This window comes from Sinohyriopsis cumingii, chromosome 7 (genome assembly GCF_028554795.1).
Source record: "Sinohyriopsis cumingii isolate HCF-2022 chromosome 7, ASM2855479v2, whole genome shotgun sequence".
NCBI classification, from domain to species: Eukaryota; Metazoa; Mollusca; class Bivalvia; order Unionida; family Unionidae; genus Sinohyriopsis; species Sinohyriopsis cumingii.
The window spans coordinates 51,896,033-51,911,737 of record NC_142967.1 but is presented as its reverse complement, the minus strand read 5'-3'; the positions used below and the strand labels follow the sequence as shown (position 1 = coordinate 51,911,737).

Sequence of the window (15,705 nt, the reverse complement as noted above, 5' to 3'; positions counted from 1 at the left end):
TGTCTCTAAAAATTCGCTTCCTTCATTCCCATTTGGATTTCTTTCCTAGCAACTGTGGTATTGTTAGTGATGAACACGGCGAACGTTTTCATCAAGATATCGCAACAATGGAACAAAGATACCAGGGAAAATGGTCCACTACAATGCTGGCTGACTACTGCTGGACACTCCTCAGAGATGCTCCCGAACAGCTGTACAAGAGACAGGCGAAGAAATCTAAGATGTAGTCAGTGACTTGATTTTTTATAGGTAGGCTATTACAGTTGACCTTTTACTATTGGAATGCATTTCGTTATGTAAACATTAATTTCTTGCAGATTACAAAAAAACTAGAGCCAATTTTGCAATTTGACTGTCATATTCGTGTTCAGCACATAAAAATTGATAAGAATTGACTAATTTTATTTCAGTAACATGACTTTTGTAAAAATTTGTTGTCCAGTGTAATGTGACTGGGTGGGACATCATGTTACATGTCTACGGCATGATGCCCCAGTGCTAGACATCACCATAAACTGCCAAACTGCAGACATCGTAACGATATGACTGTAATATTGGTAAAGCTACGTAAAAAATCCAAATCATACACACACTTTTCTTTTCTTAGATATTGTAATGCTATACTTCTCAGGATGTTGCACATATCCATTTTGATGACTGAGGAAGCAACAGTCACATAAACTCATAAAAATATGAAAAATACACCTAGTCACTTAAGTGTGAAAAGTCAGTGACCTACTTGTAATATCTTGGTGAAGAACTCCTGAGGATGCATGCACATATCAGATATAAGATATAATGACTGTACAAGAAACACCTATACCCAGAAAGTGTACATGACCACTGGAGCATTAAAAGTTGATCAGTGACCTACTTTGGTATTGTGGTGAAGGACTCCCTCCTTTGGATTCATGTACATATCTACTTTCATTGCTGTAGGGACAAGAAAGTCCCAGAAACTGACCAAAATGTAAAAAGTGTACATGATCACTGGAGCATTACAAATAAGCCACAGTGACATACTTTTGGCACAGTGGTGCTGTACTCCTCTGTATATCTGCAGATATATTTTCATGATTGCCCTAGTAACTGTGTCCCAGACACTAACCTGAACATAAACAGACTAAATGATTTCAAAAGCATCAAAAGCAGGTCACAGTGACCTATATTTATACTGTGGTTTGGGATCCATGTAGCTCAGCTGGTACAGTATCAGACTCGTAATCGAACAGTCATGGGTTTCATACCATTTTGTACAGTATTAGACTCGTAATCGAACAGTCATGAGCTATATACCCATCCATGCCAGCATGGGTCAGCTGCCTCGATAAAGGTACTTAGCTCCCATTTCCTCAGCAAGACATACCCAAAAATGTAATAAAAATTAAAAGCAACAAAAAGTTTTTTTCTGGTTAAGTACCCCTCAGGATGCTTGCAGAGCTGTTTTCATGTCTGTAAAAGTAACAGTGTCCAAGAAAGTGATCTATAATGTAAAAAATGTTCATGATTATTGGAATGCAAAAATTATGTAACAGTGACCTATATTTGTTATGGTTATGAAGTACCCATGACGTATGAACATTTTAAGTTTCATCCCTAAACATGCAACATTGTCCAAGAAACTAAGCTCAACATAAAAGGTATATATGGTGTCACTGAAGAATTAAATGCAGGCCACTGTGACCTACAGTTTTAATGGGGATGTGCTACTCAAACTGCAAGTACAAATCAACTTTCATGGCTGCTGAGTAAAATGGTGTCCAAGATATCAACTTAAACATTAAATATTTAAATTTACCAAAACAAATTCCAACAATGACTCAGACACAGGGTTGGGGGTAGCCCTCACATACTTAGTGAAGGCAAGCTGACAATAAGCTGGTACTTATAATACAGTCTAAAATAAAGACTGAAACAGGGCTTATGTACCTGATTAACATTTTAAGTTGCTTAAACACCTTTTCATTATATCTATTTTTTAAAACGTTATTGATAAACTAGGTAAATTACGTGTTATGTTTGATGAAATGAAGTACCTTGATATCCTCCAGCATGCCATTGAGATCAAGTCCTTTCGTCTCAGCATTCCAGTATCGATGCTGTTTTATATTACCATAGCCACAGTTTTTGAATATCATCCGGTGGTTTTCTGAAAGAATCAACAATTAAAAAATCACAGCAGTTTTATAAGTCATTTCAGTGTACTACATAATAATTAATACATCATAGAAATACACTCAATAAGTCTATCATACCATTCTTTCATACAGGGGCAATGGAATGGGTTGGTGGGGTACATAGTTTGGTTGGTTTTAATGCTTTAGCCACATTACTGGCTATATCATGCTGAGCAAATGGTAGTTAAATGCCATTCCAAAGAATACTCAATGGTCACACAGAGCAGAGAATTGGTATTAAATGTACAAATTTAAAAGGCTGTTATGACAAAATCTGACTGAATTCTACTGAATAGTTTTCTAAAAAGAAATTCAACTAATATTAATATTTTAGACAGCTGTTATAATGGCTGGTAGATTTTAGCATCATATACATGAACTTGACAGGCCTTAATGCCTGGATGTTCAATATCAATTTTGGATGAGATGGCTCCAGAAGTTTTCATAGTTCAAAATTGCATGTTGAAAACTGCAATTGGTGAAGTACATAGTTAAAAACTGAAATTTGTATGCAGAATCCATTTTTAAAGTCACTAGGCCTCTTCCTTATTCTATGTGCAAGCAATTAACAAAGTGTAGTTCAAAGATGTGACATAGAATCAAAGTTACCATGAAAAAACATTTTCTTCTTTCACTCACAATGACCTTGCCATCTGACATTAACCTACCCAAAATTAGGCTTTTTTCATACCCAAAGTGCAATCCATCCACAAAGTTTGGTCCAGTTCTACTGTTATATGGGAACTAGTATTCTTTCAGTTACAGCAAACATGACCTGTCACTATTTGATACCAAAATAAATAAACAAACTGCTTGCCCAAAGTGCAAGCCATCAGTAAAGGTAATTTATCATAAGGGGGGATTTACCCCATTGTCCCAAATATAAGGGGGGAGTAGAGCAAAATTGTGGGGGAGGAGAAAACAGACATACTTCATTATTTACATAACACATCAATATCCATTTCTCTTTCTTTCTTGTCCAACCTGCAAGACCCCAATTAAAATCAAAATCTTTAAAAGAAGTTGCCTCTAGTTGTATAAGCATTAATCTGTTCATTGCTTCTCAGCTTAATCAGTTTCATATCTCTGTGTGAATATTGTTCTGTACTGAGGATACCCTTTCACAGCTCACCATAATATTTTACTAACATAAGCTGTGCCAATGTCTTTCTTGAATTAGCACTCTGCTGACTACTATGCTAGATTTATTATTCTGTAATGCTGTATTAGTATTTTAACATCCATTAATGCCATAGTCTACTTGTTCAAACAGAGGTATTTTAATCAAATAAATATCATTACTTTTTAAATTTAGTTTTAGATTCTTATTTATTAGATTTATCATAACATTTACATTAGGGCTATATAGTTTTGTAGCACATGATCCAGCTGGGATAAATTATGACATGAAAAGAAAAGAGCATTCTACTTTTAAATTGTTTGGATTTTAATCTGGCTTGTTTGTCTGCCTTTTCTACATTTATTCTCTAAACACCACTGCAATGTGTAGTTATTTAAACAAAGGGAAGCAACTCTTACAGGTTATCTCCCATACTACCTGACAGGTAGCTACCTATATATTTGTTTTAAACCAGGTTTTTTATTTGAGTGACACAATAAAGGATGCTCTCATTGTGGGGAAGGGTAGGAAAGATTAATTGTAATTTGTCGTTCCACCTTGTCTCCTAAAGATTTGTCCTCAATGTGGCCCCATAGGAAACAATCTTGACTGAATGTGGAAGGATGGACAACTTTCTATGCAGTAGTTGTCATCTCTTTTCATAATGAGCTGGCTAAAATGTTGAGTAGTCTTGGTATGTGGCAGACCTGAATATTTATTTGGTATTGGGCACACCACCAAAGGTAATCCTATACTATGACATAAAGGTCTACAGATTTCATCCCTCCTTGTTTAAGAAGGTACGTGACCACAACAAACTTGTCCTAAAATATTATGAATTTATGAATGCACAAGTATTCTACCCAATCGTTGGATTCTTGTCTTTGGCACACAATTTTCAAGTCTTAACTTTACTTTCTTTGCCAGAATATGTACATTTGATTTTTATTTTTATTTTTAGCAATAGCTGGAGGATCAAGCAACTTCAGTTTTTCCAACATCTTTTTGTGAACATCAGCCAGCCTTCTTTTCCTCTGCACCTTTCTGTTTGCAGTAAGAGTTGCTGGACTTGGTGGTAACAAAGAAAGCAATCCTAATATAATGTGATCAGGTAGTTGCAGAAGAACTATATTCATGGAACAAAGACCCCACACAGTGCCTGAAATGACAAACACAAAACTTAAAGAAGATGTGATGGACAGACAAATGGACAAGGTTAACACTTTATGCCCCTACCACTGTCAAGTTGAAATATCACAAAAAATCTGCATGTTTACCCCATGTTGGACTAGACATGATCACATTATCACACTTCTTAACGATCTTCATAAAATCTGCAGCTAGTCGGAGGGCACCTGTTCCACCTAGTGCCTGAATTCCTTCAACCTAATGAAAGAACAAATAAATAAATAAATAAAAAAATAAATACATGTACATTAAGAAAATAGTTTAAATGCAAAGTTCTAAACTGAATGAACTTGTCACTTTGACTTTTTTAACCAAGAATACAAAAATTCTGTAGTAATTCTGTATCCAATGACTGCTCAGTGAGAACTCTCATGTACATGACCACCAGTTTCTAGTCGGTGGCTTTCAGTTGTGAAAATAAGGTCTATAATATCCATGTAGTAGCCTTCCAGTTTCTTCTGCTAATCTCGGAGAACAAAAAAGTGAAAGGACAGCATAATATACAACAGAAAAAATATCCACATCATATCTTCCTATAAGCACTTCTTGCCCAAGATAAATTGTAACTGCACACAAATTCCTCCAGGCAATTATATTTCTGCATGGGACAATTGATTCTTCAAAGGCAACTAAGCCTTTGGCCATTGTGTGAGAAATTTATTGTAGAACTCTGCCAAAAGGTGTTGTAATTGTATTTGCTGATGCTAATCTTAGAACTCATTTTTTTCCAGAAGGATTTGATAAAAATTAAACTGTTGGTTCAAACTGACAACTTCCAGATTCAGGGTTACTAGTCATAGATGAACACTACATGCCATTAGGCAAGGAATGTTTACACTTTGCTGGGAATAAATTTTATACTCTTAAACAGACTGCAGGTGCTGCAAAGAGTAAAGCATTTTTTTTCTACATACAACAGTTTTGTGTCAACTGTGAAGAATGAAATATTTGCTGACATTGTGACCATTATATCTAATCTATGGAATATATACATCAAGGCACCAAGAAATATTGTCTGAAGGCCATACTGGACAACCCAATATCACAACCTTGGTGCAATTTGGAACTTGAGAAGGGTAAAAATTACAGTGATAAAATAAGGTTTTTGTGTCCATTGTGTTTAGCATCTGTTTCTTCTTCACAATTTCAGTGACAGAAATAACTTTTACAGATAATCTAGATGATATGCACAGATTTTAAGTCAAAATGGCAAAATTATATAACAAAAGACTGAAGTTGCTCTTCAATGTTATGCATTTCAATCAAAACTTTCATAACTAGAAAAACTGTAAGCATCAAATCTGATGCTATGCTTTGAAAACATAATCTCTACTCAGCAAATGTGTCATACCACAGTTGAAAAACTGGTATAAGTGTTCTGATTTTTTGATCAAAATGTTTACCTGATCACATTGCTGCAACTGTAAATGCTAGGGAAATCAGTCTTCAGGTTTTCTGACAGCATCAGTCAAATTATGATTTAAGAAAAAGAAAAAAAAACAATAAACACACTAACACTGCATTGTGATGCTTAACCTTCCCTGGTTTGGGATTGCAAAGGCTTCCCAATCACAGGTTGTCTGGTTTAGAGCCATTAAATTCTGAAAAAATGTAGCGAGACACTGATTTGCCTGAGATATCCAAGGTGACTAAGAACCTTACCCTGTTTTCCACCAATGCAGGGTTGTCCTCACCCAGTAGTAGTTTAACTGCAGCTGCCCGGAAGTCAGGAAGCCCTGCTACCGGTAAATATTCATGATTCAGAGTTGGATCTGTGGCTATTTGTGCTTCTACTGTCCTGACTACTGGCAGAACCCAGGGTTTGCCCTCATCAGTCCTGTATGCTGGAAAAATAAGCAACAATGAGTTTTCAAATCTATTTTTCTCTTTCTGTACATTTTTATTAGCAGAGACTGAATTTCCATCCTAAATACCAAAAGGTTGTTAGATCCAATCATTTCAGTGACTTCAGTGGATTGCCATTGCAAATCTTCTTGCTTTTTTTTACCTACCATCAATGCACTCAAATCCAGACCTTTTTATTTTACCTAATGTCAATGTACTCAAATCCGGTCCTTTTGCCGGAATTAGTATGTATTGGAATTTGACAAGTTATCTTCTGTGCAGCTTTTGTTTAGCACCATCAAAGTTTTTTTTAAAGATAATATCATTTGTAAATCTGAATAGGATTTGTATTACAAACAAAAAGTTACAAACTATGTCCATTAACTTCATTGCCATTGCCATTCATGAACCCAACCTTGTGCAAAAAGATCCCCTTGTCTAATTATCTCAAAAAAACAGTAAATATCACCATGCTATGAAATAAATGTAAATCTTAACCGAAAATTTTTTTTCGTACATCACACTAAATGAAAATCAATCACAATGTGACACTGTCTGCTGATGGTTAGTATATATATACTTCTAGCACTTCAAGTACTGGACTAACCAGTTAAATTAGATGCACAAATCAACTATTTTTTTACTGGGGTGGGGTGGGGTAGAAAGTGCTTGTGTTGGCAACGAAAAACAGGGACCAAAAAGCACATATTGGGGGGGGGGGGCTTAGGAGTATTTAGATATTTAATTACAGCGATTCACTGATTTGCTCAGATATTTCTTAAAATTTCAATTTGATGGACATTCCTAAGTTTGTACTGGCTAAAAGATATTCTGGATTTATGTCTCCAAACTGACAAAGATTTGTAGATTGGTATACATAGGCATGGGGTAATTGGTAAAACATTTTATCAAATGGTGTAAGCAATAGTAGGATATCAAAATTGTAATAGAGATTGGAGATTGGAGGACGGAATTAGCCACTTATACCGCTGTCATAACATGTGCATCAGCAGGAAGCCACTGTCAATTTTTAACAAGTCATTTGTTGTTTACAAGTCATTGTATTCATAAATGAAGTAAAATACTTATGCCAAAATGATACTTTATCTCATTATAAACATTTCAGAGTTCTTCAAACACCTGAGAGAGTGAAGTTTAAACTATATGTGTCAACTACCTGAATGTCACAATTACATGAGTTTGTCAATGAAAAAATGGTCACAAGTTTGTAGTGAGACATTTGATTTCCATAAAGTTCGTCAAGTGTTCAAGGAACATGCAGATCACTTCATATAAACAAATTTAATTAATCATGCAGTTCTTATTTTTTTAATTATTATTACTACTTGTATCTTGATACTGCTGTTATTATTTGTATTGTTACTGTTGTTGTTCAAATAAAGTTCTATTTGAATATTGCACAATATGCAAGGTAGCATTACAAACACCTCTGCAAACATCTATTAAAATATGCAGTAAAAAAGGATTTGGAAAATATGAATTACTCATCCTGTTGGTACAAAACGGCATTATTACCTTTTCAAAATCAGGAAAAAGCCAGATGTCTAAAACTATATACATTTTTATTTATATTCATTTATTTATATTCATTACTGATTTGGTACAAGTGTTTTTTAAAAAATATTGTCATCTGAATATTTTAATTGTTACTTTAAATGTAGTCAAAACACTAGCATTTTTAAATACTACTAATTATGAATTTTTAAAAAAATATTACAATATATTTATTCAGATTGAATTATTTTGGAATGTGTGGTATGTAATTACCAAAACTATGAAAAAGTCTATATTTTGCTTACTTTTACTATAATTCAGGGAATTCTGTCACTGTAGTTCTGTATTTTAATTTTACCACATATTATGATTGTTGTCTTGCACACTGCATTCAGTATAAACACAAACTTTAATTTATACCTGTGAGAATATCCACATCACATCCACGCACCTTACAATATATATATATATATATATATATATATATATATATATATATATATATATATATATATATATATATATATATGTATGTATGTATAAGGCTGTCAGTCAAATGAAAAAAAGGCATTTCTTTAACACTGTGTTCACTGTTAATGACTTTATTTTCCAAATTAAAAAAGTCTGCACAGACAGAACAATTTTCGTTTCATGTGTTTTTAAAGGGACTATTGTTGTTGTTGTTGTAGGGTTTAACGCCATTTTGCAGCACAAGATAGGCTATACATGGCAGCCAGTATAATTGGTGGAGGAAGAACCCTGGAAAACCCCGGGAAGAACCACCGACCCACGAGAAGCTACTGGCAGGCTTTCTCACGTACCCACGTTAGCCGAGCCTGAGACTCGAACTCACGAAGACTGAGGTGAGATGGCAGTGATCCATAACGGTGAGCGCTTTAGACCACTTGGCCACTCGGGGCCCCTTTAAAGGGATTAAATAATCCTCAGCTAGACAGTATGTGTGTGTGTGTGTGATTTGGATTTTTAACGTAGCTTTAACAATTTTTCAGTCATATTGCTACAACATCTGCGGTGTGACAGTTTATAGTGATGTCTAGCACTGGGGCATAATGCCGCAGACATGTAGCATGATGTTCCACCCAGTCACATTATCCTGACACCAGGCCGACCAGTCCTAACACTAACCTCTTAATGCTGAGCGCCAAGTTCGATCCCACGACCTCCCGCATCCGAGGCGGACGCTCAAACCACTAGGCCACCGGAGTGGTCAGCTAGACAGTAACTGAGCCAGGTAAATAATTTTGAAGACCGGAAACAGGGTATGATTCATAATGCACCAGAGCAAGACTATACAAAATGCAGTCCGCCAATATACGACGTCTACCCGGATATAAATTCACGTTCTTTGGGTTGACGTCTTACTGCTTAAATAACGATGATTCATTACTATCATAAGCAATGCAATTTTTTGGGGGGGAGGTGGTGTACGCAAAAGACTTAAAGTCAAAACGATTGTAATTTTCGCTCCTAAAGCCTTCGCCCAATATGTGGGCTGCTCTGTATGGTTCCTGGCTCAGGGCCAAATCTCAACTACATTTTAGGTAACTACACTGTCATCCTCGAAATTATGCAACACTATGGAACCTATAATTTCCATGTACATTTTAGGGGTCTATAAAATGGTTAAGGCAACCACTGTATGAAACTTACATGAAAATAAATATATTTTGTTACTGAGTCTATGTGCTTTTATTAACACACAAGACGTTACATAAGACCATATGGAGTACAGAGGTCACCCTGACGATAAACATTGATTTGTTCTCATCTGTCTCGATAGACTTACCCCCAACGCTCAAATTAACTTTGTTAGGATGTGGATCCTCATTATATTGTGCAATCAAGGCGAAAACCTCAATTGGCGGGGCTATATCGACATCGGCAAACCTTGAAGCCATAGTGAACAAGGTGTTTTGTCTTCTTTTCTAGGTGGTCACGTGGTTGTCAAGGCGCTTTTGTACTATGGTTGCACTTTACACCAACGTTCTTTCTCGCTTCAGTGGGTTACCTCCCATACGAAGGATGACTCCACGATATAAATCTACTATTAGTTGTGAGGATCGGGCATCGACAATAATAGGTTTTGAGCAGGCTTTTGGTTAGACCAACAGGTAGATCTCCGCTTTTTTTTTTCTTCTGACATTACTGGCAGACGTAATGTCAGAAGAAGAAAGAAAAAAAAAAAAAAAAAAAAAACACAACAGGAAATCAAAAAACAAATCACCATCCCCTAAAAAAAATAAACCAAAAAATAATAAACATAAAACAAAATTATTATTATTATTATTATTATTATTATTATTATTATTAAAAAAGCTTTAAACAAAAGCTTAGAAGTTTTATGTCTGTAGAAATAGCAGAAGAGGCGCTAGTTACAAATACAAGTTTTTAAAAAGTATTGTGCAAATTACTAATCTTAAAGTCTGCATACAGTAAAATGTGCGCAGTGTAAATAACCTGTTTTAAGCCGTATTCCCGTCACTGAGTAAACAAACAAACAAAAAGGAGGGAAAAGACATTTATCGAAATAACTACCAGATTTTTTTTATTTGCAAAAAGAAATGGTTTCTTTATTCGTTTTGTTTTGGTTTGTTGTGTTTTGAAAATAAGAATAGGCATAATTTGTTTATATGGCTGCATTTCCTTATTCACAAAAATTATATCTCTAAATCGAAAATGTATTTTCATAATTGCAAGACTTGTTTGCGATTTTAAGTTTTAATGATAATATTCAAAGACCTATATAGTGGTTTTGCTCACTGTATGCTATTTTATGTCTAAATATTTCTATCGTAAACAGAGTAATACTGTTATAGCAATGAATGTTGAATACAATACTTTTATAGTAACGAATGTTGAATACGAAAATGTTATAGCAATGAATGTTGAATACGAAACTATTATAGCAATTAATGCTGAACACGAAACTGTTATAGTAACGAATGTTGAATATGAAAATGTTCTAGCAATGAATGGTGAGTACGAAATGTTATAGCAATGAATACTGAATACAAAAATGTTATAGCAATGAATGCTGAATACGAAACTATTATAGCAATTAATGCTGAATACGAAACCGTTAAAACAATGAATGTTGAATACGATACTGTTATAGCAATAAATGGTGAATATGATACTTCGGAACCAAATATAAAGCTTTTACATAAAATAAATGCAGTTGCCTATCAATAAGTCATTCAAACATTGTTTTATAAAATGTTATATTAAAGTTAAAAATGTATTCCCTGTTAAATCGCGTAAAACATCAGCAAATTAATTGCTATATTTAAAATCAGGAACATTTCTAAACTTAACCCTAAAACTATTATAATTTATTTTAATGTATTGTGATATTCAAACATGCTATCTAAGGATACTTTTTGGAGATCGTTTGCAAATGTAACGGTATTATCAGCATATAACAGTCAAAATAGTACACTTTAATATAATTATTCTACAAAGTTTTTGACATATCATTAAAATAGCTTCAAGTACAGTCTCTCAGACCAGTGAGAAATATTGCAAACGAATACGTGACACGTTTTTACCTTGACTTACACCTACATTAGAAGGGAAACACTCATAATACTGTGAATGTATCTTTATACAAGATTTCGATTTTCCTATTAATATGGCAAGACAATAAAATGCTTTTGTTAGAATACACACCTATTCACCTAATCAAATGTATTTTTTTATAGTCAAAGAAAGACAGCATTGTACCGTCAATGATAAACAAATCAACGAGACATTAAAATGTGAAAATATTATCTGTTGTAGAAATATATGTTCTAAAGCCAATATGATCTTTACTCAAGACTACGCAAATATTTCGTGCATTAAAACTATAGTCTCAAAAAATATTAAAACAGTAATCCCTAATATATATAAGGGTCATTGACATTACTTTTGTATCGCTTTCTAATATGTCATTATTCAGTAATTGGTTTTTGCTTCCTTGCTCTGCTGATACGTAAATAATTCCAATGATATTGTCCACTTGAATATTTAGTTTTTATTAAATGGTCTTGAAAAACGTCCTTGGAAACATGTTGTGAAAAGTCTCTGGTCATTAAAAACCAGTAGGAGATCAGGTCATTGCTTTTTTAGCTGTGCAATTTTTGTTAGAAACAACCATTCTTTATAATAGAAAATATTTATTTATTTCCCTCTTGTGGTTTATAAGATAATGGTTTTGTTGTTGTTGTTTACTTTTATTGGTTTTGTTTTTGAGTTTTCCAAAGTCTGCAAATTTATTCAGAAAAAAAAATATCATTTGCGTTTCTGGCTACAAAAACGATTAAATCCTGGTTAGTTCTTCAATTGGGATCCTTGTTTCTTCATAGCAATAACATTAATGAAACCATACCTTTCTGCTACACTAGTCCACGAATCCACACTTCATTAATATTATCTACTAAGTGAGCAACAAAATTAAATCACCATTAAGCAAACTTATATAGCTGGTTTAGTTTTCTGGCTCTGTAGTAGTGTTAATCATATTAGAAATATCAACATTCTTTTAAATAAAAACTTGGAAATTTTCCATTTAGGTCAGCCACTAGCAGTTTGATTTATAATCGTTAACTTAAGATTCTGCACTGTTTTTGCTATTAAATGACACAATTACATGATTGTGCACTGTTTTTGCTATTAAATGACACAGTAACATGATTCTGCACTGCTTTTGCTATTAAATGACACAATTATATGATTGTGCACAGCGGACAGAAGAGGATCAAGTTAAAAAAAGAAAAACCAGTAACTAGGCAACGCACTGGGACAACGAACCTTTCAAGTTATTTCGATATTTATTTTAGTAGTTAAAATAAGCATAATTTAGGAATTATGAAAATATCGTCATTAGTTTTAGATGATGTTTCCGTTGAAAAAAGAACGAAATTATTCTTTCGGGGGACGGAATCAGATCCGTCACAGAGACGAAGACCTCGCGATATAATAACCTCCAGAGCCTCGGACAGTGAAGTACGCCATTGCAAAACTTTATGACAGAAGTTTAATCTATTTAACTAACTAAAATCACACACACACACACACACACACACACACACACATAATAACTGATTTTTCAAAATCTTCAGGCTGTATTATAATATTAAAAAATACCTTCAAAACGTTTACTTCTCGGCCAATATGTTTGTTCTCACTATCTACTATATTGCTTCCACAATTTTGATTAATATTGTTTCGCAGTTTCTCCTATGATCCATGAAATACAAACTGGAATCTCAAAACGTACCACTTGATTTTAATAGGCAGGGATTAATCTTATAACCATGGCCGACAAGGGGGGCAGCCAGGGATGTATCATCGAGGCCCGGCCCCTAAGGGACCCCGGGCCGAATAACACTTTTTAATTGTATAAAATAAAGAGTTTGTTTGAACAATAGCTAGGAGATGCCGGGTATTTCTTACGCCAGGGCCCGTGATAGCTCTCTAATTCCCTGCTTATAATAAAAGTAGTGCTTAAATGCAGTCATTCAGTTTTAACTTGCCTATTATCAACGTATTCAACGTCATTTAAGTAAAAGGGTATATTTTCAATGCATAGGGTATCCCGTAATGTTGACTATATGATTTCCTATGATAATGGACCGACTAATAAGTCGAAAAGTTTCACAGCTGCTTTGTGGCGTTTGAAAAACAGAAAAATCTGGTATCAGTGACATCATTCTCAACATTATGTATATATGATGTGTTTGTCATATGAATACAATTTTAAAATCATTTTTTGTAACTTAGTGCAATTATATTTTGGAATATAGAAGCTTTATGTGTCTATAAACATTAACCCATATTTTGACGTAATAGCGTGGAGCTCAGATACTTAAATGCATATTACCTATCTGTCTGTTATATTTTGCTACCTATGGCTATGTAGGTAAGCATCTTATGAATGATAGACCTTTGAATCATTTTAATCTATCAATTTACTGTAGAATCATTGGGTTGATGGAGAAAAATATATTTTGCAAAGTTTTATAGTATTGTAGATAAAATGTATACAGTGAAGTATGCACAAATCAAAAAAAAAAAAAAAAAAAAAAAGAACTGACGAAAAATCAGTGGTCAAGAAACGAAAACAAAAAAGAAAGAACTAATGTGTGGCCCTGGATCATAAATGAAGATATAGAAAACAACAGTGTTTAATCAATACGGTTCGTGAAAACGTCTGGCTGCAGATGTTTCTATGCAAAAGGAGATTGTAAAGGTCTCGAAGACTACCTTAGGTTGGGGTGGGGTGCTCTCAGTATTATCTTTAATTATTACAGAAGACCCACCCTGGCTCGTTTTTGTTAGAAATTGAAGTAGTGATAGAGATGCAAAGCTCAGAGCCCCCAGTCAGCTATGCCGACAGTTAAATTACTGAATAAGCAAAAAGTGGAATTCAAATAAACAACAAATTTAATGTCATTCAATAACAGATAGTCCTTCCTCAAATGAAATTCAATATTCAAAACCCTATCACTCGTCTTTCACTCGACACAGTGACGGCCTGTTTTATCATCTGACTTAGTGTGATAGATTTTCCTCCTGTCCTGTGTTTCTACTCATCTGTAGTATTTCTTGACTGGTACCCAGTACCCCTTCAGTCCAACAACCAGGTCCTTCACCCTTCCACTTCCTCCACTTCCGTTCTCTCCTTTTCTTGTCTCCCAGAGACTCGGGACCAACTGTACCAGGGTATTTCCCTTCTCTGTCTCCTACGTGCTCCTCCGGTCCCTAAAAGCTTCCTGTCCGAACACACACAAGGACATTCGTATATTCTAGCTATCTAGTCTCACACTAAACGACAATCTATCATCAGATAAGCCATTACCTTCTTTGGTCACGCATTCGTGCACATCGAAATACCCATACTTTCTGCTATGGTATACACGGTATCAACTGCTTATTATGCATATATCAATATATTTCATCACATCGGTATATATAGATTCTCAATCTTATTATACAGAACAATATGACATAATCAGACGCATTTCTGTACATTACACTTCTACAAAGTGTACACAGATATCCACATATCCATGCGCTGATATATCCTTACACATTATACTCCTACAAAGTATACACAAATAGTCAAATGCCCCTATTAACTAATATTGCACACTGCAACCATTATACAAAGCTATAATTCAATTCAACATTTGCAAATCTAGAATATCACAGGAATAAATGCACGAGGTTACTACGAATTAACCAAATAGCGAATTACAATATTAATTCTTTACATAAACATTGCTCATATCTCAAAATATGCATGTAGATCAAACACTACAAATGAATTAAACCCTACAAATGGTAATTCTACGTACTAACAATTCTAGTAATGAAGTATACATACTGCACATAATTAAAGTACAATTACCTTGCCGTAGGCCTAATGGATTGCGACAATCGAGCAAATGAGTCACTGACCTGTCCGAAGCTCCTTTGTTATTCCCAGAATAACAATGTTTCCTGTCAATTTCGAATGATGTCGGAGTAGCTTATAACTTCCTTATGTAATTCCCGCAGGATGGTTTAGCAACTACTGACGTTTAGTTTCAAGACACTAGATTTAAATTTGCGATTCCAATGGTGGCCACACCTTGCTCAATTCCGAGCGGATGTCGATTCAACCATGGTCTACATAATTAGGAGACGTTGCCCCCTCCCCGGCAGTCTGTCAAGGGTCGATTTACGACATCCACTTGATGTTCCTTTGAGCCCAACACCGGCAATTCATGCCACTTACCTGTGAATCGCACGCAGCCAAATAAGGCGCCAGTAACAAGTTCGTATGGTCATGTTATATACAATTGGCTTCCCACC

At 34.7% G+C, this 15,705-nt stretch overlaps 1 protein-coding gene across 1 annotated transcript in view; it reads right to left on the bottom strand.

Annotated features, from left to right (window-relative positions):
* Positions 1 to 9,839, bottom strand: part of LOC149795247 (aspartate aminotransferase, cytoplasmic-like) — a 40,091-nt gene extending 30,252 nt beyond the window's left edge. The window contains exons 1-4 of the mRNA XM_089964969.1: positions 9,653 to 9,839; positions 6,148 to 6,329; positions 4,575 to 4,683; positions 2,037 to 2,149 (exon numbers count right to left, since the gene is read on the bottom strand). Coding sequence (XP_089821095.1) covers positions 2,037 to 2,149; positions 4,575 to 4,683; positions 6,148 to 6,329; positions 9,653 to 9,764 — 516 coding nt within the window. The 5' untranslated portion in view covers positions 9,765 to 9,839. The remainder of the gene's footprint in view (positions 1 to 2,036; positions 2,150 to 4,574; positions 4,684 to 6,147; positions 6,330 to 9,652) is intronic.
* Between the last annotated feature and the right edge of the window lie 5,866 nt (positions 9,840 to 15,705).